The sequence below is a fragment of the Maylandia zebra genome, linkage group LG20, assembly GCF_041146795.1.
Source record: "Maylandia zebra isolate NMK-2024a linkage group LG20, Mzebra_GT3a, whole genome shotgun sequence".
Classification (NCBI taxonomy): domain Eukaryota; kingdom Metazoa; phylum Chordata; class Actinopteri; order Cichliformes; family Cichlidae; genus Maylandia; species Maylandia zebra.
Window position 1 is genome coordinate 29,669,056 of NC_135186.1, and position 27,376 is coordinate 29,696,431.

At 41.5% G+C, this 27,376-nt stretch overlaps 3 protein-coding genes and 1 long non-coding RNA gene across 4 annotated transcripts; 2 read left to right on the forward strand and 2 right to left on the reverse strand.

The window, feature by feature from the left end:
- Nucleotides 1-1,807: 1,807 nt before the first annotated feature.
- LOC143414400 (uncharacterized) lies at nucleotides 1,808-3,848 on the reverse strand. Its single transcript, XM_076878686.1, has 2 exons — nucleotides 3,510-3,848; nucleotides 1,808-2,621 (listed from the first exon to the last, which is right to left on the reverse strand). Exons 1-2 carry the CDS (start codon nucleotides 3,821-3,823, stop codon nucleotides 2,351-2,353), a joined length of 585 nt encoding a protein of 194 aa, XP_076734801.1. The 5' UTR covers nucleotides 3,824-3,848; the 3' UTR covers nucleotides 1,808-2,350.
- A 755-nt stretch (nucleotides 3,849-4,603) lies between these two features.
- LOC112436672 (uncharacterized) lies at nucleotides 4,604-7,781 on the forward strand. Its single transcript, XR_013094837.1, has 3 exons — nucleotides 4,604-4,729; nucleotides 7,097-7,142; nucleotides 7,278-7,781. It is a non-coding gene; the product is annotated as an uncharacterized LOC112436672 (long non-coding RNA).
- Nucleotides 7,782-9,697: 1,916 nt separating this feature from the next.
- LOC143412316 (uncharacterized) lies at nucleotides 9,698-11,349 on the forward strand. Its single transcript, XM_076878179.1, has one exon. It carries the CDS (start codon nucleotides 9,767-9,769, stop codon nucleotides 10,898-10,900), a length of 1,134 nt encoding a protein of 377 aa, XP_076734294.1. The 5' UTR covers nucleotides 9,698-9,766; the 3' UTR covers nucleotides 10,901-11,349.
- Nucleotides 11,350-19,956: 8,607 nt separating this feature from the next.
- Nucleotides 19,957-26,390, reverse strand: LOC106674601 (PAN2-PAN3 deadenylation complex catalytic subunit PAN2-like). Its single transcript, XM_024806491.2, has 22 exons — nucleotides 26,124-26,390; nucleotides 25,861-26,030; nucleotides 25,655-25,772; nucleotides 25,456-25,533; nucleotides 25,123-25,378; nucleotides 24,693-24,981; nucleotides 24,421-24,517; nucleotides 24,180-24,290; nucleotides 23,929-24,048; nucleotides 23,707-23,835; nucleotides 23,394-23,593; nucleotides 23,126-23,268; nucleotides 22,841-22,947; nucleotides 22,646-22,744; nucleotides 22,420-22,548; nucleotides 22,025-22,162; nucleotides 21,878-21,937; nucleotides 21,539-21,787; nucleotides 21,251-21,394; nucleotides 20,973-21,152; nucleotides 20,768-20,861; nucleotides 19,957-20,437 (listed from the first exon to the last, which is right to left on the reverse strand). The coding sequence occupies exons 1-22, from the start codon at nucleotides 26,388-26,390 to the stop codon at nucleotides 20,253-20,255; spliced, it is 3,363 nt and encodes a 1,120-aa protein (XP_024662259.2). The 3' UTR covers nucleotides 19,957-20,252.
- Nucleotides 26,391-27,376: the final 986 nt, after the last annotated feature.

A 27,376-nucleotide genomic window follows, 5' to 3' on the forward strand; every position in this document is an offset into this window, starting at 1 on the left:
ATCATTTTTGCCATAATCGAGCAGCCCTAGATTAAAGAAAACAAGATACAAAGGATTAAAACATGTTAAGCACACAACAGCCTTAATAAATGCAGAGTAGCTTATATCAAATATGACATTAACACAATGCCAATATTAACAAAACTAACAAGGTTAGGCCAAGTGTTACGACCCGGCTTGGGGCCATGGAAGGTAACATAAACGAGCCCATCACAAGGGAGGTCAATATAAGAAAAGGGTTTATTACAAACACAGAACTGAAAACTGTTAGTGTAGCTTACAGCGAATCACTAATTAAACAACACAAAAGAACTCTCACACATTCAAATACAAATGAAAACTAGCCACTCAGGCAGAAACACATCTCAAGGCTACTCATGCAGAACTCCCACGCTTAACCTGAGTTACGGTGTGTTCACACCGAACGCGATGGGCGCGAATAGAGCGTCAGGTTTACATGTAAAGTCAATGGAAAGGCGCGATGACGCGCGATTGCGGGTCCCGCGAAAATTCGGAAGCAGATTTGCGTCGCGAAAACGCCAAAACGCGTGAAACGCGCGTCAGTGTAGCGCGTCTGGCGCGTTTGACTCGCGAATAAAACCGCGTGCGTGAGTTTTTGTGTTGCATTTTGTGCATACGCGCGTTTCGCGTCTACCGCTCGAGTTGGAAAAATCTGAACTCCAGCGTCAAATCGCGCCGCGACAACCAATCAGGAGCCTGGTGACGTGGCTGTTACCTAGGTCAAAGGGGCAGATCCAGCCAAAGCCTTTCATACTTCAATGGAGGGGAAGGCTAATCAATGAGGTAGCAAACAACTCGGAGCTGTACAACACCAGCTGCTTTCAGTACCGAGACAGGAATAAAAAGGACCGAGCTTGGAGGAAGATATGTGAAGAGATCGGGCAACCTGGTAAGTTCATTCATTTCTCTTTTGAAAGTTTTCACTGACCCGGGGAAGCCGCACAAAAGCTAGCAAGCCACCGCTATTTTCCCACTGACGTACAAATACCGTTCTGCTTTTATGCATGTTGTCATTTAGGAATATATTTTATTGTTTATTAATAAACAACACACAGTGGTCCCGCTGTTCATCCGTCACTGCTTTGCTTTTTCGCTGATTTTTTATTGCACAGTACAGCATTGCATTCTGCAGCCTGATTGACAAATCTCCTGCGCTTGCCAAATTTATCACGTTTGGTTTTGATAACCATCGCGTCCAATAGAAAAAACAGCACAAAAACACCCATAACTATGAGCCTCATTCGGAAATAGACACCTGCACCGTGAGGGAAAAAGGCGCACGAAAGTGGCGCGCAGATGAAGACAAAACACGGCATAATAATACTTTTACGTTTTGCAATCTACAAAGGTTTGCACTTTGAGAATCAATTGTGAGAACTGTGACCAGGGGCTAGTTATTCTGAGAACCCCTGCAATAAATGAGGGACCACTGTCTACTTTACGATTATTATATCGAACCTGTTAACATTTAATACTGTATTGATAGAACCAACTGATTCTGCAGCAGAGCATCCCCAGTCCCTGAGCTCCTGCTGCTGCACCCACAGATATGTACAGCAAGCACTGATACCTTTTTAGTCGGTGGGATTCCCTTGTGATCACCTTTACTAAATATCTACAACCAGTCTGATTATATCCTGTTATTGTTTTTTTTTTTTTTTCAATGTTGAAATTAAAATCTAGTAGCAGCCTTCTCATTTCTTTGTGTTTTGTGCTGTTTTACAGGCCCACAGAGGAGGACGGCTCCGAGGCAGATGAGGGACGGGTCCCAGGACGGTTCATCGGCGGTGGAGCTGGCCATCCTGGAGTCCCTGAAGAGGCCACACCAGTCTCCAATGGAGCATTTCCTCCTCAGCCTTGTTCCTGCTCTGGAGAGCAGCTGGTCCTTTTTATTCCTGTCTCTCTGTAAATTCTTATATTTTATATATTTATGTTTAATGTTTTTCTGTTTGAGACTTTTAATATTATTTCAAATAAATGTTTATAATGACTAATGTCTCAGTTCTACTACACAGCAAATGTTGGCACACAACTTGACACATGTAGAATTTATTTCATATTATACTAATGACAAAATATACTGATACAGTGGGATGCAGAAGTTTGGGCAACCTTGTTAATAGACATTATTTTCCTGTATAAATCGTTGGTTGTTACAATAAAAAATGTCAGTTAAATATCATACAGGAGACACACACAGTGATATTTGAGAAGTGAAAAGAAGTTTACTGGATTTACAGAAAGTGTGCAATAATTGTTTAAACAAAATCAAGCAGGTGCATCAATTTGGGCACCACAAAAAAGAAATGAAATGAATATTTAGTGTATATCAATGTGTGTGTCTCCTATATGATATATGGGGTGCCTTTGTCTGGACGTGCTTCCCATCCAGAGCTGCACAGCACAGAGGAAAGTTCCAGCGCTCCTGGAATCCCTCTGTGATGGAGCGCCAGTCTCCAGGTGAAGGCACAGCCATGAAGTCGTCCACTAGACAGTCCCAGATGGACGTCGCTGCCTGGGGGGTGATCTGGCTCACCGTGGACACACCGACTCTGAAACTGAACACGATGGTCCTGAAGGAGTCCCCGGTGACAAGGAACCTGGACAAAATTGTTCAAAATCAGTATTATGTGTACTGCAGTTACAAAATACATTATTCAAATTCCAAAATACTTTTGTGATGTCAGATATAAATCACAAAACTTAAATCTTACATAAAACATTTTGTAATTATAAGGATAATTACAAAATGTATATTAGATAATATCTAAAACAGTTGTGTTTTGTTTTAACTTTAACATATCATAATTTGATTGGTAGCAACTTTCACAACTACAGTGAGCCAATCACTCATAATCCCTAAACATGTCAATCAGGTAGGAATGAAGTGAGACATTAATAGAAATAAAGAGTTGTATGTTGACATGTAGCCCTTTCCTTGCTTAAATCATTAATATTTTTGAAAAATTAATCTGTGATAAGACAGCTTATCAAGATAGAACCATGTAACTAGAGATGAACCAAACTGTTCACAGTTTTATCTAACTCTGTTTTAATAAAGGCTGTGACCCCTGCTATAGAGTCTGACAGCTGCAGGGATTATATACAAATATTAAACTATCCCAGAATCAAACCAGGTCTAAATAAAAAGGAGTGAGTATCACTACAAAGGTTAACTCAGTGGTCCTAATGCTACAGTTTGATATCAGCAAACACCGAGCGCATACATTGATAGGACACCACAGCCATGCTATCATTCAAACACTGATAACAGCATAAATCGAATTAAATCGGGACTTGATGAGACCTTCTGAGTATCACTAGAAATATTATAAAGAGTCGTCTCTGTACCACAGTTTGCTTTCAGTAAACACCGACAGCATTCACTGTTAGCATAGCACATCCATGTTAGCAGTGTATAACTGGATGGATTAGCATATTAGCACAGATATCAATAAAGGACTACCGTATTAAATAGTTTTACTAACCTCAGGCAGACGGACAGGCGCTCTGCAGGTGGGATTGAGCGCCTGTAGTTGGTGTCTAGGCGGGCGATGCTGGGACCGACGAGGGAAAGCAGGTCCTCAAACTGGCCGAGTGAATGACGGTGATAGCGCTGGAATCGGCCGTCATCCAGGCGCAGCTCCTGGAGCAAGTGGTGAAACTCACCAAACTGCTCATGCCTCTGGAGGACCTGATGGACCCAGGTACGGCGAGGACGTCTTTTACGCTGCTGCTCTGCTCTCCACAGTACATAGAGAAGGGAGACTCTCTCTTCAAGCGCTAACTCGATAGCTGCCATCTTGCAAAGATACCGGTCTGGCACAACTCCCTCCCACATTCCTCCCACATTTCCGGTTGACGCGCGATGGATTTTTCTTGGACACGCGTTGAGACGCGAATGTACACGCGTCAAATTAGGGGCGTTTGGGGCGTTTTATTCGCGTCCATCGCGTTCGGTGTGAACACACCATTAGGCAAGCGGGGTCAAGGACAGAGGCAAGAGGGACAACTTGCCTGTTCAGTCCAAAAACATAGTCTTCCCCTGAGTGAAGGATCCTCAGGCTTTTGTTGCCACAATGAACACAGTTAGTCGCTTCATTGGTCCCTGGAGCACCACAAATCCCCAGGCAGTCAATGGTCTTGAGGACTGGCACATTAAAATCTACATGCAAGTGGGCAGGCACGGGTCCCCAGCCAGCCAATCGTCTGTGAGTCCTGGCACGCTTGGATTTCTTTACAGGATGGCCGGCCACTTCCTCCGAGACCAGGGGCCTTAACACCAAGTTTAAAAAAAAAAAAAAAAGGAAATTCAGCAAAGCTTGAAAAATAAAACTGAAAACTAGAATAAAAAATAAAATCAAATGTCCATCAAGATCTTTACAACCAACAACATAAAATTTATCTTGATTGGCTAGTCTAATTCAAATAAATAACCCCTAAAGCCCTGCCTAATGAGAAACCTGACACAGGGTCATTTGCATACTAACAGTGATTGGATGTTTAGCTCGGGGGAGGGTGAGTGCAGTGTGAGCCTGCGCACAAACAGAGCACGGAGGGAAAGAGTTCATCAAGGAGAGACTAACTGCTGTTTATGAAGAAATCTTCTCAGAGGTTCAAAAAACCATCATCCAGTATGAGGAGGAGATCAACCGTCTACGCAGACAGGATATCAACCGGAAACCTGACAGAAACTCACACATCATAGGTATGGACATGTTTTTAACAATGTGCTGTTGAAGCTGAGATTCTTCAGTATGATTAGCTTTACTAGAATATGTTAAACTGGGTATCCTTTGCTCATCCCAATCGGTCGCAGCAGATGGCCCGGCCCTTCCCTGAGCCTGGTTCTGCCGGCGGTTTCTTCCTGTTAAAAGGGAGTTTTTCCTTCCTACTGTCGCCAAAGTGCTCACTCAAAGGGGGTCATATGATTGTTGGGTTTTTCTCTGTATTTGTTATTGTAGAATCCACTGTACAATATAAAGTGCCTTGAGGCGACTGTTGTTGTGATTTGGCGCTATATAAATAAATAAATTGAATTTATCAGTGCTGTAGTTCAATGTTCAGTGATGGACTATGTTGAACTGGTGCAGGTCGATGGTCACTGATAGGTTAGGTTTTAATACATTTTAATTCATTTATTTATTTAAATTTTTTCTCTAACAGATTCCAATGTTGAGTACATCAGGCATTAGTGTTTTAGATCATCTGTAAACACTGAGATTGTGCAGTAAAATATAGTTAGATGTCAGCGGAATACACATTTAACAAGTTGTTAACAGCCTTCTCTGAAGTTGAAGTGAAGTTTCATTTAAAAAAGGATTTTACTAGTGATGGGACGTTCTGTATCGAGGCTTCGGAGCGTGTGTCGAGTAATGGAGGGGGCGTTTCCGCGAAGCGCGTATCGAGGCTTGCTTCATTTATGGGAGGAGCTGAAAATGATGACGTCCGAAGCCTCGCTGCCCGGCTGTACCACGTGACTGGTTCATGAAGTGGTTTGAACTTTGCCGCGAGATATGACAGCGATATAAACCCCTCAGACTTCATTCAAAATGTGGGTGTTTGATGGAGAGTTGTTAGTGAGAGTTTGGAGACAGTTTGGAGGTTTATGAGAGTGAGGAGAGAAAGTCAGGAGAGAATGGAGCCAGCTAAGAAGAGGAGGATGTCCTCCCCTGTGTGGGAACATTTTGATTTTATTCCTCCCAACAAGGTATGTAAATTTCTACAGAAGATGTATTGTCATGATACTGATGGTGCAATACAATTTATGTTGAGCTGTCTGTACTTTTGTACAAGGTGAAGTGTTTGCTATGTGCCAGGGAGCTGGGATATAACAACAACACCTCATCCATGCTTAGGCACTACAGAGCTTTGCATGAGAATAAGGGGAACACCGATTGTGGAGCAAGACCAGGTGAGCCATCAAATGCAATGATAATATAGCATGCAGTAATGTTACTAAATGATATAACAATATTATACAACTGTTATAAGTTACGTGTGTGATATTTATATTTGTGCTTTGTCTTTATTGTCTTTCCTCAGGAGAACAATCTCAAATAGATGAAGACCTGGTCAGCATGGTGACTGAGGACTCCCAGCCATTTAGCATTGTGGAGGACAAAGGATTCAAAAGATTTGTTAAATCATTAAATCCCAGCTATGTTCTCCCCACTAAAAAGGTCATAAAAGCAGTGAAAATTTAGTTTTTACAGAATAAAATGTGAACAGGCAGGACTGAGGCTCAAAGCCTCAGTGTGTAGCTGTCCATACCTCAACGTTACAAAAGCACAACTACTGTCCACACCCCAACCACACCTCACCTCACAGTAAATGATCATTTCCATTTCAAGCATTTCCAAATAATCATTTCCCATACTGCCACTATAAATATACACAGTATACTGCCATCACTACAATATACATGTTTTACACACTCCTTTTGTTGTTGACATTTACAGGCTGTGTGCAAAATGCCACACTCTTCAAATTCATGCCAGCTATTATTTTTACGTCCAGTAGGTGTCCTGCTAGAGCAAATGAAGCTTCATGAAGCTTCGCGTTGGGGTGAACCAATTGGATGAAAAGCTTCAGTGCTTCATGGGGCTTCATCTGCCCATCACTAGATTTTACACACTGTAACAGGGCAGCCCTTAGCGGCTGGAAACACAGTGAGACAGACCAAGGCAAGTGTAGTGGAACAAAGTATTTATTTGCTATATGGCTCTCCTTACAACAATTAACTTGTCGAGCTTCTTCACAGCACAAAAAAAAATCCACCCTCTAATGACAACTGGCAGCCTTAAATATGTTCAGCTGTCACAGACTTAACCATTATTCCACTCTCAGGTAAATTCTTAAATCCCAACCTTCCACCACAGTACACAATATATCAATAAGAATAAATAAATACATAAATACATTTTCACATTTACATATTAATAAATATTTCACACTTTAATGTTACCCCAAACCCAATATTATAAAAACCCAGAAACCCAAGCACAAAAAGATTCACCACACTCTCTTTACCAATGGTCTCTCCCGGAACCTTTAAATGGTGTCTGGACCCCAGGGGAAACATTTGCCCAAACACCTTGAAGAAGACACAGGCAAGAAAGGTGAGTAATCATTAACTTACAAACACTTATTTGCACCACTTTTATCCCTAGATTTCACACACACACATTTGCCTTAGTTTTCCTTATTGGTAAACCTTAATCACAATCTCAATCACCATTCTTCTCTCCTGACAGACAACCACCACATTCCTTGACGAGGAACAGCTGTGCAGGATCTGAAACAAGGCCACCAACTGACCCTAAAATTCCCAATAAATAGTCAACAAATATTTAAACTTCTTGTGTGCAAATCCATGCTTACCACATGTCCGTGGTACGGACATGTGGTACGGAGCGATGAGAACTCAGTGGTGAGAACAGCACTGCGGCTCAGCCCCCAAGGACGTCGACCTAGAGGCAGACCAAAGCGGAGATGGATGGACCGAATCAAGGACGACGTGAAGAAGATCGAAGCCGATCTGACCGACGCCCTTGACCGACCCAAGTTGAGACGACTTTGCAGAAAAGCGGACCCTGCAACCGAGCGGGAAAAACGCTAGGAGGAAGTGTGCAAATCCATGCTTAAAGTGCAATGCTCATAAATTGCTTGATAAGGTGCTTTTAATAAAGTGAAAGGTGTGCTCTAAAGTGCTATACAGACAATACAATATAAATAAATGCAGTAAGGGAGTCCTCTTCCTTACACACACTGTTTTCATGGTGGTCACATTGCATTTTAGTTTGGTGAACTTTGTGTCTTTGCTCACAGTGAGGATCCTTGCTGTGAGTGTGCACAACTATTTCCCTGAGCGTGCGTGTGTGTGTGTGGGGCTCGTAATGGGTCATATGATAGGCTGATCACCATTTCTTGGGTTTTGATTCATGCTTTTAAAAATATTCGTTTTTATATCACTGTTATGTTCCCCTGAGGGGTCTAGGTGGTGAGGGGGAAGTAACAAAAAGTGTCCGGGTCAGGAAAAAGAGTTAAGGAGGCAAACGGGTTAAATTAAACAGTTTTATTAAAGTAGCTCAACTAAAAGAGCCGCTATCACCATTTAAGAAAAAAAACAAAACTCAGGCGTTGGTCAATAAAGTAAAACATAAGCCAAAAAGAAAGAGCAGCTCACTAGCTGCAAACCACAATAACACAGCTCACTAGCGGCAAACACCACAAACTCTCAGCTCACTAGCTGTAACCACTCACATGGCACTCTGGCCCAGAGCTCACCTTTCCCTGGGGTTAAATACCTTTAATTACTGATGAGAGTCAGCTGTGTAAAAGGGAAAGGTGGCACCTCAAGCAGAAGCGATTGAAGGACACTCCCACACAGGCACCTTCAGGAGGAGGCCCTGCTAGGGCCGTAACAATCACTAAATATAAAAAATATATAGTTTTTGTATCACACAATAGTGATTATTGTTCTTGTGTTTCTTTATTCCTCAAGACCTCCCAAAACAACATGACTGTAAGGAAGAGGAGGATCTGGATGAGCAGCAGGTCTGTAACCAGGAGAGGAACTCCAGTCTGGACCAAGAGGACCCAGAGACTCCGCAGATTAAAGAGGAAAAGGACGAACTTGGCAGCAGTCAGAAGGGAGAGCAGCTTGGGCTGAAGCAGGAGGCTGAAGGCATTATTGTCTGGACTGATAAAAAGCAGCTCAGACTGCTGGAGACCATCTGGAAACCTGTGATAAAGTTACACAGAATAGGTATGTAAAACTATGTTGATTTAATAAAAGTGAATATAACTCACAGACAGCTCAGTGGACCAGTGGTTAGCACTGTTGCCTCACAGCAACAAGGTCCTGAGTTTGACTCTACCAAGTAGCCAAGCCTTTCTGTGTGGAGTTTGCATGTTCTCCCCTTGTTCACTATCCAGAGACATACAAACAGCCGGGTTAGGTTAGTTGGTGATTTTAAATTGCTCATAGGTGTGAATATGAGTGTGAATAGTTGTCTGTGTTTCTGTGTTGACCCTCCGACAGACTGATGAACTGTCAGAGAATTGAAGGTCAAAAAGTAATAAGCAACATGAATGAATCTCTTCAGCCTGATTTTCTGTTCTTTATTTAAACACATTTCCACCATTAACCTGTGCAAAACGGTGAAAATTAGTACGTAAAAATTCACCAGAATGAAAGACGTGAAACATCTGGGTTTCAAATTTCCACTCACTGGTCAGACAAAATCTACACAGAGACACAAAGTCAACAACACAAGTTTCATTATGTTCTGTTATCAGTTTAAGTTAAAGAATTATGTTTCCTCTGCAGCATGGAAATGGTAAATTTGAACAGTTTACAGGTCTGGGTAATATGAATAAATATTTCTATTCTGTTTTGGAAAATATGGAATTCAGAGTTTCTAAAGTTACATTTGTTAGACAAGAAGAGTGTTTTCATGGCATTTCAAGCACAGCCAAAACGGTTACTACTGTGTAAGAGAGCTCTTCCCCAGCATGCCTTCTTGTAACTGCGGCCAATTCAGACATCCACATTCATTTAACAAAAAACAACATCTATTTATTTTATATATCAAAGACATAAGAAGCTGAACTTTGAAATTTGCTAATAAGAGTGTCAGAACTAAACATTTGCATCAGTGCCCAAATAATTTGTCACGTTTGTAGACTTTAATTTTAGTGGTATATGTGAGCAACAGGCTCACTATGTAGAGACCTGCTAATGGTTCAGACCAGTAAATATTTTCTCAAATGTTTGTTTTACTATCATCTTTTCCCCTTTGTGCATTCAGATGCCCTACAGCAGCATGCTTTTGAGGAAGAGGAGGTTCTTATAGACCAGCAGGTCTGTAACCAGGAGAGGAACTCCAGTCTGAACCAGGAGAAACCAGAGAATCCACAGATTAAAGAGGAAAAGGAGGAACTTGGCAGCAGTCAGAAGGGAGAGCAGCTTGGGCTGAAGCAGGAGGCTGATACCTTCATGGTGACACCCGCTTATGAGGAAAGTGCCTACAGTAAACCAGAACCAAACAGTGAGCAGCTCCTTTCTCACAGCTCTCCTGAAGCAGAGACCCGAGATAATGAAAAAAGTCAGCATGTGGTCTCAGGAACTACTAGAAATACAGAGCTGAATGAGAGACGTCACAGTCAAAGAGTAGACAACCTTCCTGTGTCATCGAGTAAAAGTAGAACGGACATAAAGAACAAGTCTGTACAATGTGAAGTGTGTGGAAAAACTTTACAGGATGAATACAATATGATTACACATCTAAGAGTTCACACAGGTGAAAAGCCGTATTCCTGTAGCACCTGTGGGAAAAGATTTGCTGACTTATCAACATTCAAAAAACACAAGAGAATTCACAAAGGTGAGAAGCCGTATTCTTGTGGCACCTGTGGGAAAACATTTGCTACTTCATTAGAAGTCAAAAAACACACGAAAAGTCACACAGGTGAGAAGCCGTACCCTTGTAGTACCTGTGGGAAAAGATTTGCTACCTTATCAAAGGTCAAAACACACACGAGAATTCACACAGGTGAGAAGCCGTATTCCTGTAGCACCTGTGGGAAAAGATTTGCTGACTTATCAACATTGAAAAAACACAAGAGAATTCACACAGGTGAGAAACCGTATTCTTGTAGCACCTGTGGGAAAAGTTTTGCTGACTTATCAACATTCAAAACACACATGAGAATTCACACAGGTGAAAAGCCGTATTCTTGTAGCACCTGTGAGAAAAGATTTGCTTCCTCATCAACATTCAAAAGACACATGAGAATTCACACAGGTGAATTCTCCTATCTCCCCTTCTCTGAAGATAACCGTATTGTGAAGAAGCAGCATAGCTTGAACTAAGTTGTCACATGCAACGTGGGGTTTTTTCTTTCCTTTTTTTTTTTTTTTTTCTCTTTCCTGCTTCCTCTCTCGGCCACATTGTTTATGCTGCGGTTGACAGGACAACCAACTGCTGGACATCCAGGAGGATGTTAAAATTCAACATATCTCTCCTGACAGCTTGTAACGTTGCAGAAAGGAGACTTTTGTGTTTTTTCAATGTGTTGGTGACTGCATAAAACACAAGTTAAGAGAATAAAAGGATATGGTTTAGCTAGCAATCAGTTTTTGCAAGCTATAATTTTATAGTTAGCTAATTTAGTTGGCTAATTTACCAGCCACATAAGCCCTGGGAGTTTTTGTGTTTCAATAACATTAAAATCAAATGAAGGTTCCTCCATTATTCAAATTCCTACTGATGCTAAATAAAGTTGACCCTGATGGATAAATTCCATGGCTGTTCCCTTTCATGAGTGAGTGATATTGGTTTTTGGTGTCTTCTCCCTGTCGTATGATGAGGGTAGAGCTGTACATTTTAGTTAGAACATGGTTTATCATATTTAGGTTGAAACTAACTTGCTAAATTCATGTGAACTTCTAACTCCACTGAACTTGGTGAAGTCCTTATTGTAACACCTCTGAGAACAGCTGCACATTGAAAGACCGTTTTTAACTCTCAGAGGTGCCTCAGTTGCTTTGACTGTGGGGACTGAAGGAGCATCTGGATCTGGAAACTTCAAACAACATCAAACAAACAACTTCAGACAGGACAACAAATCTTTCAACCAGGTATTGCCCCTTGGTAGCATAAGAAAGAATGCAGCTTTAAGACACTTCTGTGTCAGCTTCACTATTAAAAACCTAAAACACATCCATCTTTAATACGATCTATTATTGTTACCGATATAACGTCTGAAGCAAGAGAATCACATTTTAAATGAAGCAAATGTGAAAATCAACCATAAATTAAATTATATAATAAAACAGTATCTAAAAAGGGCTTCTTGCATTATTTTAATAGTCAAGATCAGCGCCTCTTAAAACTTAGAAAGAAAAATCTAAGACCAAACCACATCAACACAGACAAATTCAGCGTTTATTCTGATCTCAGTGCAGCTCCTACAAGCAAATATAACGTTTTCAATCCAGCTGCTGATTAAACTGAATAAAACTTGTCATAATAAAACTTTTTGCAAAGCACTTGACAGCAGTCAGACACTTTTCTTTTTCCCTGCCATGTTTTCTTTACAGCCCAGGTTTTACTGCTCAGGAAAAACAACTCTAAGGGGAAGCCTTTGTTACTCAGTGAGAAGTCAAGACTAGGGTTATTTTTTAAGCTCATTTAAAATACCTGCTGTACAGGCTATAAAAAAATGTACATTTATGATCACTATATCAACAAACATGCACAGAAATACACAATAAAAACATAACACTCAATAAAACAGCTGAAACAGCTAAAGCTGAAAGCCAGTCAAAGTAAACTGATTTCTAACAGAGTCTTAAAATGATCAGACACCTGTTATGTTAATCGGGGAGGTTATCCTAAAGATTAGTGGCAGCCACCAAAAAGACCAAAAAGGGTTAGGGTTAGGGGTTAGGGTTAGGATTTGAGAAAGGACTGGGGCCCCAGCAATGCTGGAGACCCACAAGTGCACGGTCCTTCGTGGAACGGGGGATGGTACCCCCACCAACATAATTGTTCAAAAAATTGCCCATCACGGGGGTTTAGTAGGCCATCAATCTTTTTGTTGAGCTCTTCTTCGCGACGTTTCGGCGTCTGTAACGCCTTCCTCAGGCTGGAGCTCAATGAATTTTAATCTTTAAGTGTCCCTCTCTGGGTTTTATCTCTCTGTTCTTAATAAAGTTTTTATCCCTTTTCTCTGTGTCCCGTGTAGTCTTTTATTCCCTTGCAGGCAGGCTTTTTAAGTGACATTTATTTATTTATTCATATCCTTTGTGGATTTTTAATTCTTTCTGGGTGCCAATGAATTTAGGGGGTTAAGTAGGGTTAGGGTTAGGCGAGAAGAGGGGAGTGGTTATGTTTAGGGCAAGACCCCTGGGCCAGGTTCCTCTCCCTTCTGCCTAGGGGTTAGGGGTTAGGGTTTGAGAAAGGACTGGGGCCCCAGCAATGCTGGAGACCCACAAGTGCACGGTCCTTCGTGGAACGGGGGATGGTACCCCCACCAACATAATTGTTCAAAAAATTGCCCATCACGGGGGTTTAGTAGGCCATCAATCTTTTTGTTGAGCTCTTCTTCGCGACGTTTCGGCGTCTGTAATGCCTTCCTCAGGCTGGAGCTCAATGAATTTTAATCTTTAAGTGTCCCTCTCTGGGTTTTATCTCTCTGTTCTTAATAAAGTTTTTATCCCTTTTCTCTGTGTCCCGTGTGGTCTTTTATTCCCTTGCAGGCAGGCTTTTTAAGTGACATTTATTTATTTATTCATATCCTTTGTGGATTTTTAATTCTTTCTGGGTGCCAATGAATTTAGGGGGTTAAGTAGGGTTAGGGTTAGGCGAGAAGAGGGGAGTGGTTATGTTTAGGGCAAGACCCCTGGGCCAGGTTCCTCTCCCTTCTGCCTAGGGGTTAGGGTTTGAGAAAGGACTGGGGCCCCAGCAATGCTGGAGACCCACAAGTGCACGGTCCTTCGTGGAACGGGGGATGGTACCCCCACCAACATAATTGTTCAAAAAATTGCCCATCACGGGGGTTTAGTAGGCCATCAATCTTTTTGTTGAGCTCTTCTTCGCGACGTTTCGGCGTCTGTAATGCCTTCCTCAGGCTGGAGCTCAATGAATTTTAATCTTTAAGTGTCCCTCTCTGGGTTTTATCTCTCTGTTCTTAATAAAGTTTTTATCCCTTTTCTCTGTGTCCCGTGTAGTCTTTTATTCCCTTGCAGGCAGGCTTTTTAAGTGACATTTATTTATTTATTCATATCCTTTGTGGATTTTTAATTCTTTCTGGGTGCCAATGAATTTAGGGGGTTAAGTAGGGTTAGGGTTAGGCGAGAAGAGGGGAGTGGTTATGTTTAGGGCAAGACCCCTGGGCCAGGTTCCTCTCCCTTCTGCCTAGGGGTTAGGGGTTAGGGTTTGAGAAAGGACTGGGGCCCCAGCAATGCTGGAGACCCACAAGTGCACGGTCCTTCGTGGAACGGGGGATGGTACCCCCACCAACATAATTGTTCAAAAAATTGCCCATCACGGGGGTTTAGTAGGCCATCAATCTTTTTGTTGAGCTCTTCTTCGCGACGTTTCGGCGTCTGTAATGCCTTCCTCAGGCTGGAGCTCAATGAATTTTAATCTTTAAGTGTCCCTCTCTGGGTTTTATCTCTCTGTTCTTAATAAAGTTTTTATCCCTTTTCTCTGTGTCCCGTGTGGTCTTTTATTCCCTTGCAGGCAGGCTTTTTAAGTGACATTTATTTATTTATTCATATCCTTTGTGGATTTTTAATTCTTTCTGGGTGCCAATGAATTTAGGGGGTTAAGTAGGGTTAGGGTTAGGCGAGAAGAGGGGAGTGGTTATGTTTAGGGCAAGACCCCTGGGCCAGGTTCCTCTCCCTTCTGCCTAGGGGTTAGGGGTTAGGGTTAGGGTAACCACCATGTTCACGAGATACTAGACATATTTCTTTGGCTGAATGTGATTGTGCTGCTGATTTTTGCTGGATGTTTCACAGATGTGCTGAGCAGGCTCACTTTGACTTAAGCTACCACTGTACTGATTCTTTGGTAAGTGTTGTGTTTCCAGGTGCTGAATTGTACTATATGCTGTTTAGCCAACAGAAAGCTGAATTTCATTTAAAATACACTTAATGACAAAAGATACTTGACTGTTGATTTGGTTTACCATTAATAATCCTGGAAGTTAGACGACCTCTGGAAGGTGGACTAGCTTTAGATGAAAACCATACTCAGGTCTCTCCACTTATGCTTATTTTTAACAGTGGACGTCTTTCAGGATCTTTCTCCACCAACCAACATGGAATCTACTGCCTTCATCAGATGCTGCTCTCCGCATAGTTTCATTTGCCTTTCATGATAAAAGTGACCACTCCATGAGAACCATGAAATACTCTTCAGCGTGTGACACAAATTTCCCTCTTGAATTCACAATGTGTAGTTTCATAAGCATTATATGTCTAAATGATGCAACACAGATACTCATTTTTTCTTGAGCCACAAGCATGTCTGCAAGAAAAATGTCATCTTACCTTTCTCTCGTTGAGCAGGCATTTCAACTCTACTAAGTTAGGAAAATAAGTGAAAAAGACCAAACAATTGATCCAGGGCAGGCAAAGGCTCTTCCATGCTCACGAACAAGAGAGTGTAAGGTGAAGATAAGGGTTATTTGAAATCAGCAAAGCTTCCAGAAGAGCTTGTGGAAGATAGACTGAGAGAGAAAGAAAGGAGAATAATTTCTGATCATTCTTTTTCATGTCCACAGGCCTCAACATCCAGGGAGAAACCCATGACAGCACGGAGGACTCATGCACGGCCCTGAAGCTTTACAGGAAGTTCCTGGAACTGTTTCAGGAAGGAGAGAATCATTACGGGACGAAGGTCTGACACAGTCTGACTTACACTTCAGCTGCCATCTTGTTTTTAAAAATGGCTGCCCTCCAGGAAAAGTAACATACCTGTATTTAGTCAAAGGAGCTTGCAAAGAAAAGCGTCTGGACTTCTTTAAGTTGCTTGAAGACGTTTCACCTCTCATCCGAGAAGCTTCTTCAGTTCTAAGGTCAAATGGTGGAGAGTCCCAGATATAAACCTAGTGGGACTAACCCCCCACAGAGGGACAAAAGGACCCCCTGATGATCCTCTAAATGCCTGAGCCAAGGTGTGAAACTGGGTGTGGGTCCCAATCAGCCAGAGTTTCGGGTGAGTTCATTGTGAAACCTGGCCCCACCTTATCATGCGAATTCCTGAGATCAGATGGCCCAGGATGTGAGTGGGTGTTGGATATTCACAGACGTGGACTACAGCTTTCTTGGCTGCTGCCTCAAAGCACATTGTGCGCTTTCTATCTTGCGTGCTGCACATTATCGTTTATTATTTAGTAAGTACTGATATCTACTGCTAGCTAGTTTATTGTGATGGTGCTTTTTTTTTTATTATGTTGCTCTTTGTTGTTTGCTTTCTCTTCTGTTTTTTTTTCTCCATACAGGTGACCCAGGTGTTTTTTTTTTTTGTTTGTTTGTTTTTTTTTTCTTTCTTCCCCCCGTCTCTTCTCCCCTTTGGTTTTCTTTCTCTCCCTCTCTTTCTTTCATTCTTTCTCCCTGTCCTATCCCCCAGTCATGTCTGTCCCTTTTGTAGCAACTGAAAATAAAATAAATTCATAATTATAATAAAGGTCAATCAAATGGACCAATATGGCAAGGCCATGATGATCCACTTGGTAAAATAAATCTGCTTGGCATCTTTCTTAAGGCCAATTAAGACAACAATTCTGATGGCTATAGATCCAAACGGGACAAAAAATAAATAAATAAATAAAAAAGGATGTGAGTGGGCGTTAACGCATCTGGGAAGGGATCTCAAAACTGGATTATAGATGGCAGAGAGTTGGTGTCGTAAACCCCCGCCTCTGTTCAAAGATGGTCGCTCACAGTGGACATAGATGGCTTCTTTCACTCCTCTTTCAAACCATCTGTCCTCTCTGTCCAAACTGTGAACATTGGCATCCTCGAAAGAGTGTCCTTTATCCTTAAGATGCAGATGGACTGCTGAGTCTTGTCCTGTGGAGGTGGCTCTTCTATGTTGTGCCATGCGCTTGTGAAGTGGCTGTTTGGTCTCTCCAATGAAGAGGTCTCGGCATTCCTCGTTGCACTGTACAGCATACACCACATTGTACACTCATATGTTTTGGCGTTTTGTCTTTCGGGTGAACCAGTTTTTGTCTGAGCGTGTTGCTGGGTCTGAAATGCACCAGGATGTCATGCTTGGAGAAAACTCTCCTGAGTTTTTCTGATACACCGGCTACAACGTCTTTGTGATGGACCGAGCAGTGAAGGAAACTTAGGCACAGGTTAAAGTCCAAAAAATGATTTTTTATTTAACCCAAAAAACATAATTGGTTAACTCATGCAAAAAGAATCAAAATCTTGGGCCCATAAAAGAGGTCAAACTAACAAAACTCTACTCAAAGTTAACAACACAACTGATAACTCAAACAAACTGACCTAACTTAATGAGACAAAGGGGAAACTTAAATAGTGGCTGATCAGCCCACAAAAACAGGAAAAGGGGTAAAACACACAAAACCTAACTAAACCAAACATAATGAACTCCAATTCCCCCCCATGGTCCTGAGTTATGGCGTGAACCAATTTGTAGCCTTCCTTTAAAGCTCGCTCTGCCCCTTTTCCACCTCTTGGCTCCTTAATCAAGGGACTGGAACAGCTGCAACTAAGGTAACTCAGAAAACAAAAGATTAATCATACATAACAGTGTAAACTAAAATGTGTGCACTTATTTTAGAATGCAGCGTTATGTGGATATATTAATTAACTAAACAAAAACCAGTTATTTATTGTCCTGTAAATAAATTCCTATATTTAAAGAAAGAAATGTGAATGCAATGTTACTTATAAGCCTCTACACTAACATGGTGGGTATTACCACTGTGTGGCTGTAAGTGCAGCCATCACAGTCTTCAAGTAACTTAAAGAAGTCCAGACGCTTTTCTTTGCAAGCTCCTTTGACTACGATGACCTGGATGACTGAGAACCTTCACAGACATACCTGTATTTAGTTTGTTTGCACAACCAAAAAGCAAAAACTCAGAAGACCTTTAAGACCTTTAAATAATGCATATTTAGGACCTCTGAAATTCAACATCCTCTAGTGTCTCAAAAAATGTTTTCCTTGCTGCTTTAACACAGCCTCACCTGTGATCTGATAAATGTTAAGATTCAGTTCAACCTTTGTCCCATTTATCCACATTATATTTCATAGATATGCACAATAAAACAAATTGTTTTTATTAAACAGACAAATTTTATACATAGTACATATAATTTGCAAATTGACAGAAATCCATGAGAATTAATTGTCAAAGTTGCCATTAAAGTCAAGCATCAATCTTTGCTCATATTTTTGTTATTGTACTTTTATGTTTAGCTGTGACTAACTGAACACATTTGTGTCCTGCTTTGAATGAAAGGGTCCATTTCTCATTTTAATCATCTTTTCAGTCAGGTCCCAATTAGGCATTCTTTAATTGTTAATAGGTAAATATGAGGGTTGGGATCAAAATATTGTGCTCCCTCTCTGTCTCTCCGTTTCTGCTCTTCAGAAATAATACTGATCTTTTATGGAACAGCAAAACTGAGATGAACTTTTCTTTTTTAATATCCTCACACAGATCGACCCATAATTGAAATTGGAGCGATTTTCGTCTACTTCGTTTTTTTTTCTTCTCTCAGTCAAAACATAACCACGATATTCAAATATCAAAATGCAGCTGTTAGTGTGACCTTGTCGGTGTCAGACTCCAGTAAGACACAGCCTCACACAGCCTGCAGAAAATAACGAGCAATTCGCGCAGTTACTTTGCTACACTGCTCTCGTGCTCTGGGGGGCTTGTAGATGTCTGGGGCCTTGATCTCCTCCATTCCTGCTTCATGTCCTGGGGGGCAGGGCTCCCCACACCTACTATTAGACAGTTACACGGAGAACCCTTGTGAATATATGGATCTACACGCACACAGGTGTGTGTTGTCGGACTTGTGTGCTGCTCAGTAACATTCAATATTTATTATTTACTGTTACTTGTGGTTATGTTGGTTGTTGCTGTGGATGCGGATGTGCTCATGTGTAAGCCGCTGCTTTGCGCTGCGTTTGGCTGGGAATTGTTGAAATTAAATGTTTACATCTTCGTATATGAATCACATGAATTAGCGCACTGTGCATCACCCCAAGGAAATTTCTACTTACTAAATCTGGACCTGGATATCAGCTTCACACCAGCCATTCGTAGTGTTATAAGTCTACTTCACGATCTTCTGAAGAGTCCTGAGTGTTTGGTGACTTCTGACTGACTTTTAAGTTTAAACAATACTCTGGCACGGAAAAGGTTACAACTTTCTTTGGACTTTTATACCCCTGAAAAAATGCTTCCTCTCTCTCACAGAATCTGTTGATTTCGGAGCCTTGAACTGGTTCAAAGGCCTTGACTGTCTTACTCGCCAAATATTGACAACAATATTCGTACTGATTTATTTTAGTATTATTGTCGATATTACAATATTTCTGAGACTGTAATAGCTCGTTTTTAAGCCTCCCAGTTATCAGTATTGTGATCACACTATTGCTTTAATATTATTGAGACTACACAACATATTCATCCCTGACCTCTACATATCCAGCTGAACAGGATTACTATACTCTGTGTAGATTTACACATTCTTTCGTGGAACATTGAAATAACTGTGTTGTGTAGTTTTTTAACATATCTACTGGATCATTACTAACTGTATGTTTAGTTTTACTTGTAGAGTTGTTGGTAAGACCAGACAAGGAGTTCAAACAATTTCATTTTATGGTTCCCAAAACAAAACAAGCCGAAAAACAATGAAAATAATGACATAAACCTTTAAAAACAACTGTAAGAGTGAACGGTAAGAGTGTGCATATCATCCAGCAGAGGGCACCATTATATCAAAAAATCGTTCAAATGTGACTTAAAGCTTTATTAAATGAAGCACATCTATTAAAGTATAGTTACTACTTTTGGTGGTGGCTGTAAATGCTGCACTTGAAGCACAGTCCTTACCAGTTAGAGCATTTTAAAGATGTCGAGGTGAAATATTGAGGACAATTTTTTCAAACTTGCTAAATGTGTCATTTATAGAAGAGAAATAACAGCTTTTGAAAAATTGAACGTTGATCTGAATTCTGAGAAAGCTGCAAAAAGTTAGCTGGAAAATGAACAGTGCAACAGATTTCACAGAATCTGGTGAAAAAAAACAAACTAAATTCATTGTGGTTGGAATCTGTTTTAATCAAGATTTTCATGGATTCGTGCACATTCTCCACTTCCTGGTATCAAACAACAAACATTTTACAGTGCTCAGGATGACTTCATTTACATGCAACAATTTTGACTTTTTCCTTTAAAACAAAAACAAAATGCTTCAAATTCATATTTTGAATGATCACTTTCCCCCCTGTAAACCTCTCTGAAATAAAAAGCTTATATTTAGATATGAAAAAAACAACTGAGTCACTGACTCAAAGCAAATAACTATAAAATATGATACAAAATAAGCAGCCCGAGCATCTTCAGGTCATGGTGTTGCTCACAGTCCCATCACAGAGGGAAGCACAGCAGCACCCGTGGATGGAAGGAGAGTGCATTCAGTCCACTCAGACGGACTATCTCATGTCCGAATCTGGGACTTTCCAGTTCAGCTGGAAGCCTTTGTCGTAGACTTCGTAGAGCACCTTCATCACGTAATGATTCCCTCCTTCCTGATACAGCTCCAGGTACTTCCTGTAAAGCTTCAGGGCTGTGCATGAGTCCTCCGTGCTGTCGTGGGTTTCTCCCTGGATGTTGAGGCCTGTGGACATGAAAAAAAGGTCAGGAATGATTAAAATGAAAGTGTTAAGCTTCAGATTACAGTGTGGATATGAGGAATTGACACGTACGCTTTAGTGCATGAACTCAAAAAAGCCTCTAATACTTTGTTGTTCAGATTTAATTCCAAGATGAGTTTGATGACAACTAAAACATCATGAACTATACTGACTTCGGTAATATGAGCGGATTATCCAGTTTACATATTTGGATCCTAATCCCTCTCACTGTAATAATGTGATTTAATTCGATTAAAGACTCATATTTGGATTATTTGGATTTGATTTTGTTTTTTTTGTTTCTACTAACTTACCAAGAAAATACCAAGCAAGGAATTTCAGAGAAATCATCCTCTTGTAGGGCAATCGGAAGAGGTGCACGGTGTCGATAACTTGATCTTTGGGAACCTTAAGAAACAGAAAATAAAAAACATTAAAATCAAAGCACATCTATAAAAAAAATCACATCTTGAAACTATTTGAACTAATTTGAAATTTAAAACTGATGAAATAACGTACCACTAAATTAATGACACGAAAGTCATTCTGCAGGCCGTGGCCGACGAAGCGAACTCCTGCATCGATGAGGAAGCGTAGCTTCAGGTAGGTCGACTTCAGCGTGGTCACGTGCTTAGAGGATACTGTGGCATCCAGGTCTCCAGGTTCGATTCCAGAGTATTTTGTCAAATAGTCGACCACCTGGAAGAACAAATTGACAAGTTAGCGGGTGGATCCTTGAAACATTATATATTCATTCTTTTAGGTCATCGTGGTCTTTTCTCTCTGCAGCTTCTCACCTGCTCCTGAGTGGAGATGTAGTCATCGATGAAGGGGACCCCCTCGTTGGGCCCCTGACCCCTCACACAGGTGATCCTGGCCACAGACATCTGACTGGGCGTGATGGTCGATTTGGTGCCGTCACTATGCAGCACTGCTTCCTCCTGCAAACGCACACATTCAGGGGTCAAATTTGTTTTAAATACTTGAGTCAGATTAGCTGAACTACTGAAAATATGTATTAGGAATATTTAAAATTGTTTTTGATCCTATATTATAATTAATGATGGTATCATAGCCAGACTTACCTCACTGAGTTTTACAAACTCAGCGTCCAGCCCCACCAGGTCACCAGCCTGCGGCATCTCACTGACTGTGAGTGGGATGAAAGTGGCGTCTGTCTTGCTCTGCTTCTGAGTCCGATATAAGTCGGATTTGACTTCAGACTGATTGTGCTGAAACTCACTGCGGAGGTCGTATTTGGTGTGGTAGTTTCTCTTGGCGTAACACAGGATGGCTGGCACTTTCCAGCTCACATCAAACTGTGCAGCCTCAGTCTGAAAACAAAAGGAGAAACATTTTTAAATGACTGCACACATTAAAGTTAGCATGAATAAACAAGCAGGAATCTTATCTAGGATCCTTACCTGCTCAATCGGCTCAATGAGGAAGTCATTGAAGAGGTACCACTGCTGGCGAGAGACTCCCTGAAATAATAAAATCATTTTGAATGTTAAAAATGAAACTTTTTGTAGTCAGCAGATGTCAAATTTTCTTATCTAAGCGTCGCTCACCTCTTTTCTTTGATGGTAGGTCTCACCCACTTTGATGTGTGCGACCAGATTACCACCCGCGCCAGCGTCCAGGATGTGCGGCACCGTGGCCACCAAGTCATACAGAGAAGCTCCCTCCGCCTGTTCAGCAGCACTTAACTAGTAACAGAAAGTGCAAATAATTGTAAGATAAACTTTTTTATTTCACAACAGTTGAGAAATTCATGTTGTTACAGAAACAAAAACACTAAAACCAACCTATAGTTCAATATCTACAGATTAGTGTAATAATGTTTTAAAAATATTGCTCCTGGAAATATGGTTTTAATCTTGAAGTGAAATTTTAACTTGGTGATGAAAAGTTACTCAATTATTTCTTCAAGTGCAAAGATCAGCTGAAAATCTAAAGTCCTCACCTCCTCGCCCTCAGGCCAGCTGCTGATCTCCAGTCTCTGACTTTTGCTGAGGGACATCTTGAGAGTGGCGGGGATCCACACGTGACGCTGATCCTGATCTGTCTTCTGCATGGATTTGTTGAAGGCGTACTATAAAAACAGAAACATGGGCAATCATGTAAATAATGAACAGATAAATCATTACTTTCTTTTAACTGTATTTAAACACGGTGAATCAGTGGCTTACCTCGGCCTGAACCTTCCAGAATTCAGCCTCTTTGCTGCTGTTCACCTCACAGTTTATCACCAAAACATCTGGGAGACGTCGAATGTTGCGTGTCTGCACCTACAGTGTAACACAAAGAAATGATTACCCTGCACAACAGGTAACAACCAACCATAAATGAATTGTCATTATGAGTGAATGAAAGCTGTAACTCACTGTGGGCTGATACTTGTCACAGTTTCCACACCATGTGTGAGATCTCTGCTGCAGGCAGATGCTTTTCTTCAGGATCTCAGCAAAGTCGTGCTCCTTTATTCTTTCTCCTGAAGTGTCAAAGTACAATGAATATCAGTGTATACATCAAATCAAGCAGATATTTCCCTCTGCTCATTCAAAAACTAAATTAATTCAAACCATTATGTAATCATTAATAGTTCAAGTTTCAAAGACAGAGTAATTCACAGTCACAGATATCCATGCTCTCAGTGCTCTCAGACTCACCTTGAGAGTTGGGGTAATGCATGTTGAACAGCAACATGAGGGAGGAGTAGACTGTTTCTATGCCACAGAGACACAGGCTGCGGTTCTCAACTTCAGAACAAAACAGCTCTCTAATGACAGAGTCGCCAGAGGAGCCCAGAGAACTGCAACACAAACACAAATCACAGTTTCAGAAACCAGAAGGAAAACTCTGCATTTATAAACAAACATAATGATAAGACTGGGACAGTGTCCAGTAAGAATGCAGGTCAACAACGATGTGTTTTACCTGCTCCTGGTCGTCCTGTAGGCCCGTGGATCCTCCTGCTCCTGTGTCTCCTGGAAGAGCTGGTAGAGGATGAAGTGATTCCATCTCTGGATTAAGCGACCTAGCTCGACTGTTCCTGTCGTCTCCTCACAGTTTGAGAGGATCAGGCCCATCTCTTTGGCTTCAGGGACGTTTCGAAGTGCTCTGAGGAAGTTGCTGGCCTTAAGGAAGAAGACATTAGAGGTTACTTTGGGCAGTCACAACAAAATGAGATTTCAAAGTAAGAGCCTTGCAATCCCCAACAGATTGAAAACAAAGAAAGAAAGAAACTTACCTGACATGGATCTCCTTGTGACAAATCCAACATGTGGAAGAGGAAGCCGAGTTCACAAGCCAAACAAAACTCCTTGTGGCACAAATGATTCTGAACAAGGCAGCGAACTGGCTCCAGGAAGTATAACACCTAAGATGCAAACATAAAAGACCCATGGAACATTTGACAAATTGTCTCATATTAAAAATTAAATGTACACATTGTGAACCTTCAGCTTCTTACCTGGATCATGCAGTTACAGTAGGCGTTGGGAATCTGCGGCTCCAGGCCAGCAAACAACGTCCTGTTGTAATGTTTGAAGTCAAAATCTTCCCGTCCACGTTTAGAGTATTTAATTGTCACCTGAAGCACAACAAACACATCTTCGTCACATGTTTGGGAAATCAAAGCTTGTAGCAACACTCTAGAAATTGTTACATCTTAAAATTAACTGTATCTCTATGAACACCAGGGTGAAACGTAGCAAGTCCAACCTTTCTGTACTTTTCGGGAACAGTGTGAAGGAGCGGCTCTTCATCACTCTCTGTTGGAGATTCAGGGATGTGGTTGTAATAACCAGGTGACCCTTCTTTATTTGCAGGGACCTGCAAACAACAAACAGGAAAAAAAACTTAAAATACACCACGTGGAGATGGGTTTAACTTTTTTTGTAAATTTATTACAATATTGTAAAAATGACAGTTTAAAAGAGAAACAAGTTTTTTTTTTACATACCTGGTTACAGGGGCAGGCGGAAGGATTTTCCACATAACTGTTGAAGCCAACAGTTTCAATAGTTTGTGGGATTTCTGGGTCCATCCCAGGAGCCCACCTGTTGAAAAGAAACATGTTTTAGATGGAAACCTTTAATGGGAACTACGTGAGACTAACCATTTATATCAACTGGGGAAGACTCGACATTATCTTACAAACTTTTATTGAATCTGAAAACAATATTTATGAACGCTCTAATGCAAACTCTTCAGTCTCGTTAGTGATTGTGTTACCTTGAGCTGGGTGTAGCCTGGGCAGTGGGGATGGGAGAGCAGGGCTGCAGGTTATGATTCCAGGCCAGCTGAGGCTGTGCATCCACAACGCAGGGCTCTCTGGAGTAGACGTTAAACATAACGTCCCGAGTATCGGACCAGAGACGCACACATCCCCCCGAATCTCCAAAGGCTAAGGCTTGTTTGCTGGATGAGACCTCAAAACTTGTGAGAAAGTGGCCGTTTGTGTTGACGTGGAAAATATCCGCCATGTTGGCGAGGCCAGTGGGCTCACAGAACTGACACTCACCTGGAAAAAGACACAGAATGCAGGCAGTTATAGCAAAGCCACAAATCACACAAAGAAATTGTGTGTCACATTTATTGGCCAAACATAGTAAGACTATGCTACAGAAAACTGGACTAAAGAATCCTGAAGCCAGCTTCATACCTGTCTGTGAGATGATTGCGAGCCGTGACGTGTAGGTAGGAAGGAAGCGCACGAAGAAAGGATCCACATGCACCCAAAGGGGGGTTGCAGCTCGCATCATGCGGAGGTCATACACCATCAGGAAACGTTCATTCAGCCCTCGGCTGGAGAACCCACTCACAGCCAAAAGGTTTCCGTGAACATCAAAGTCTGACAGGCCGCCAGGAAATGCGTCAAACTTTTGTGTCCTAAATGTGCGCAAGTCTCGAAGGGTCACCTGTTACCAGCAGAGGGTCAGTGTTAGAGAGATATAAACCAAACCTCATCAAACTGATCCAATCAGGTGATACTTACTTTGCCAGAAGGGTGCCCAAAGACGAAGAAACGATTGGTCTGACGCATTATTGTCACTCCAGGTGCCTCCACTCTGAACTGAAAGGACAATCAAGACAGCAGACAGTCAGACACTCGCTGTGAAGTCAGTTGTATGATGTGCCAGTGGTGTAAGCATAGATAGTTGTGGATTTTGATAAACATAAGCCTGGTGTCTTACTTTTTGAGTTTCTTGAAGTGTGTTCATGTCAATTTCAACCACATAGTTTTGTAATCCCCCCATGAGCAGCATGTTATCAGTCATGAGGAGACTGTGCATATCAGCTCCTTCTTCCATCCTGCAAAGCACCAAAAATGGCCATTAATTCAATAACATAAGGAATAATTTCACAGCTTCAGATCATCAACAGTCAATGTAACACTTACCGATAATCAAACATGACGAGGCCTCCACGAGTGTAACATCTGAGGTTGCACTCAGAAAGGAACAGCACGCCTGTGTCCAAACTCTGTATGTGTCTGATGGCATCAGTTGCGTGCACTTGGAAAGAAGAGTAGTGTGCCATCGTAGGTCCAAGGAAGGATTTTACATGACCCTAAGAGAAGGGCACAAATATTATTACAGAGTGCAACATTTAAGGTGAATGTAGAAGAAACAAACTCTGCTGAAGCATCATTTTGGCTCTTACCGTGTAGTTTCCCATCCAGAGCATTTCCCGCTGCAGGTCAAAATGTGTTGCAGTGACGGGGATGCCAGCTTCTGAAACTTTACTGTGCAGCTCAGAAAAAATCCCCTTCCTTACGTGCACAGGCTCAGGAACGGTCACAGCCAGCTCCTGTGTGTACACTCCCACGTCTTGGTGGAGGTTTGGATTCAGATATGAGTTCATGGAGGGCTCCAGTCCCCCAGGAGTCCACTGAGGAGACCAGTGAGGAGTCCAGTGAAGAGAGTTCATAGTCCTATGATGGTTGGCCCAGTATTCACCTAATCTTGTGCTGAGAGCTTCAAAAATCTTCTTCAGCTAAATCAGCCTGCAGAGGAACTGGAACTTCTGTAAATAGTAGTACTTGCAGGTTTAATCCCAATCTCTTGAAATGCAGAAAACTGGAGTCCAGATCTAAAGTCTGATGGATAGAGCCACGTATTTAACCTCCACTGGGATTCAAGGCGGTCCTAAGAGTCGTTGACTGTCCCTGCATTAAACGTTAGGCTCACAGGTTTCAGGGTCTGAATCAAGGTGGGTGCGGCTGAGTTTACATGAATACAGGTGTGAATTCTTTGGGAGACGTGGGCATCGTGTCATCATTAAGCCCACATTAAGGTGTCAGAGGGGGGTCGACCCAGTTTTTGCCTGAGCGTATTGTTTCTGAATTGCACCAAGATAATGAGTTTGATCAGACTGGGAGGACCTCGTTTAGCACGCTTAATCCACACCTTGATTAACAGCCGTCGTCAACAGGTCGTCAAAAGCACCAAATTCCTTGATGTCCGAGATGCACCAGATGTTGAGTTTGATTCGTCTGAGCTTCTCCAACAAATTTGCTGCATGTTGGACAACAGTTATGTTACACATATTGTAACAAACTAACCATGATTTAATCAATTAAATGGTCCTTTAGCGTGACTGTTGTTAAAATTCACTGGATTAATGTCAGAGTTCAGTCTTGATCCTGTGTATCCAGGTAGTTGTTGTTCTGAAGTGGTGATCAAAAAGTTGTGGAAATGGATCCATATAGATGAAAAACATTATCATCAGTGGTGAATTCAACATTTCAGTAACAATTAAAATAAAAATTGACTGGATTAATCTCAGAGTTCAACATTGATTAAATGAAATTAAAGTTTTAAACTTTACAGGCTTTATTTTCTCATCCACTTAATGAAAAATACAACTTTTGGTTTAGTCCTAGCTGAAACCATATAATCCAAATTTGATGCTCT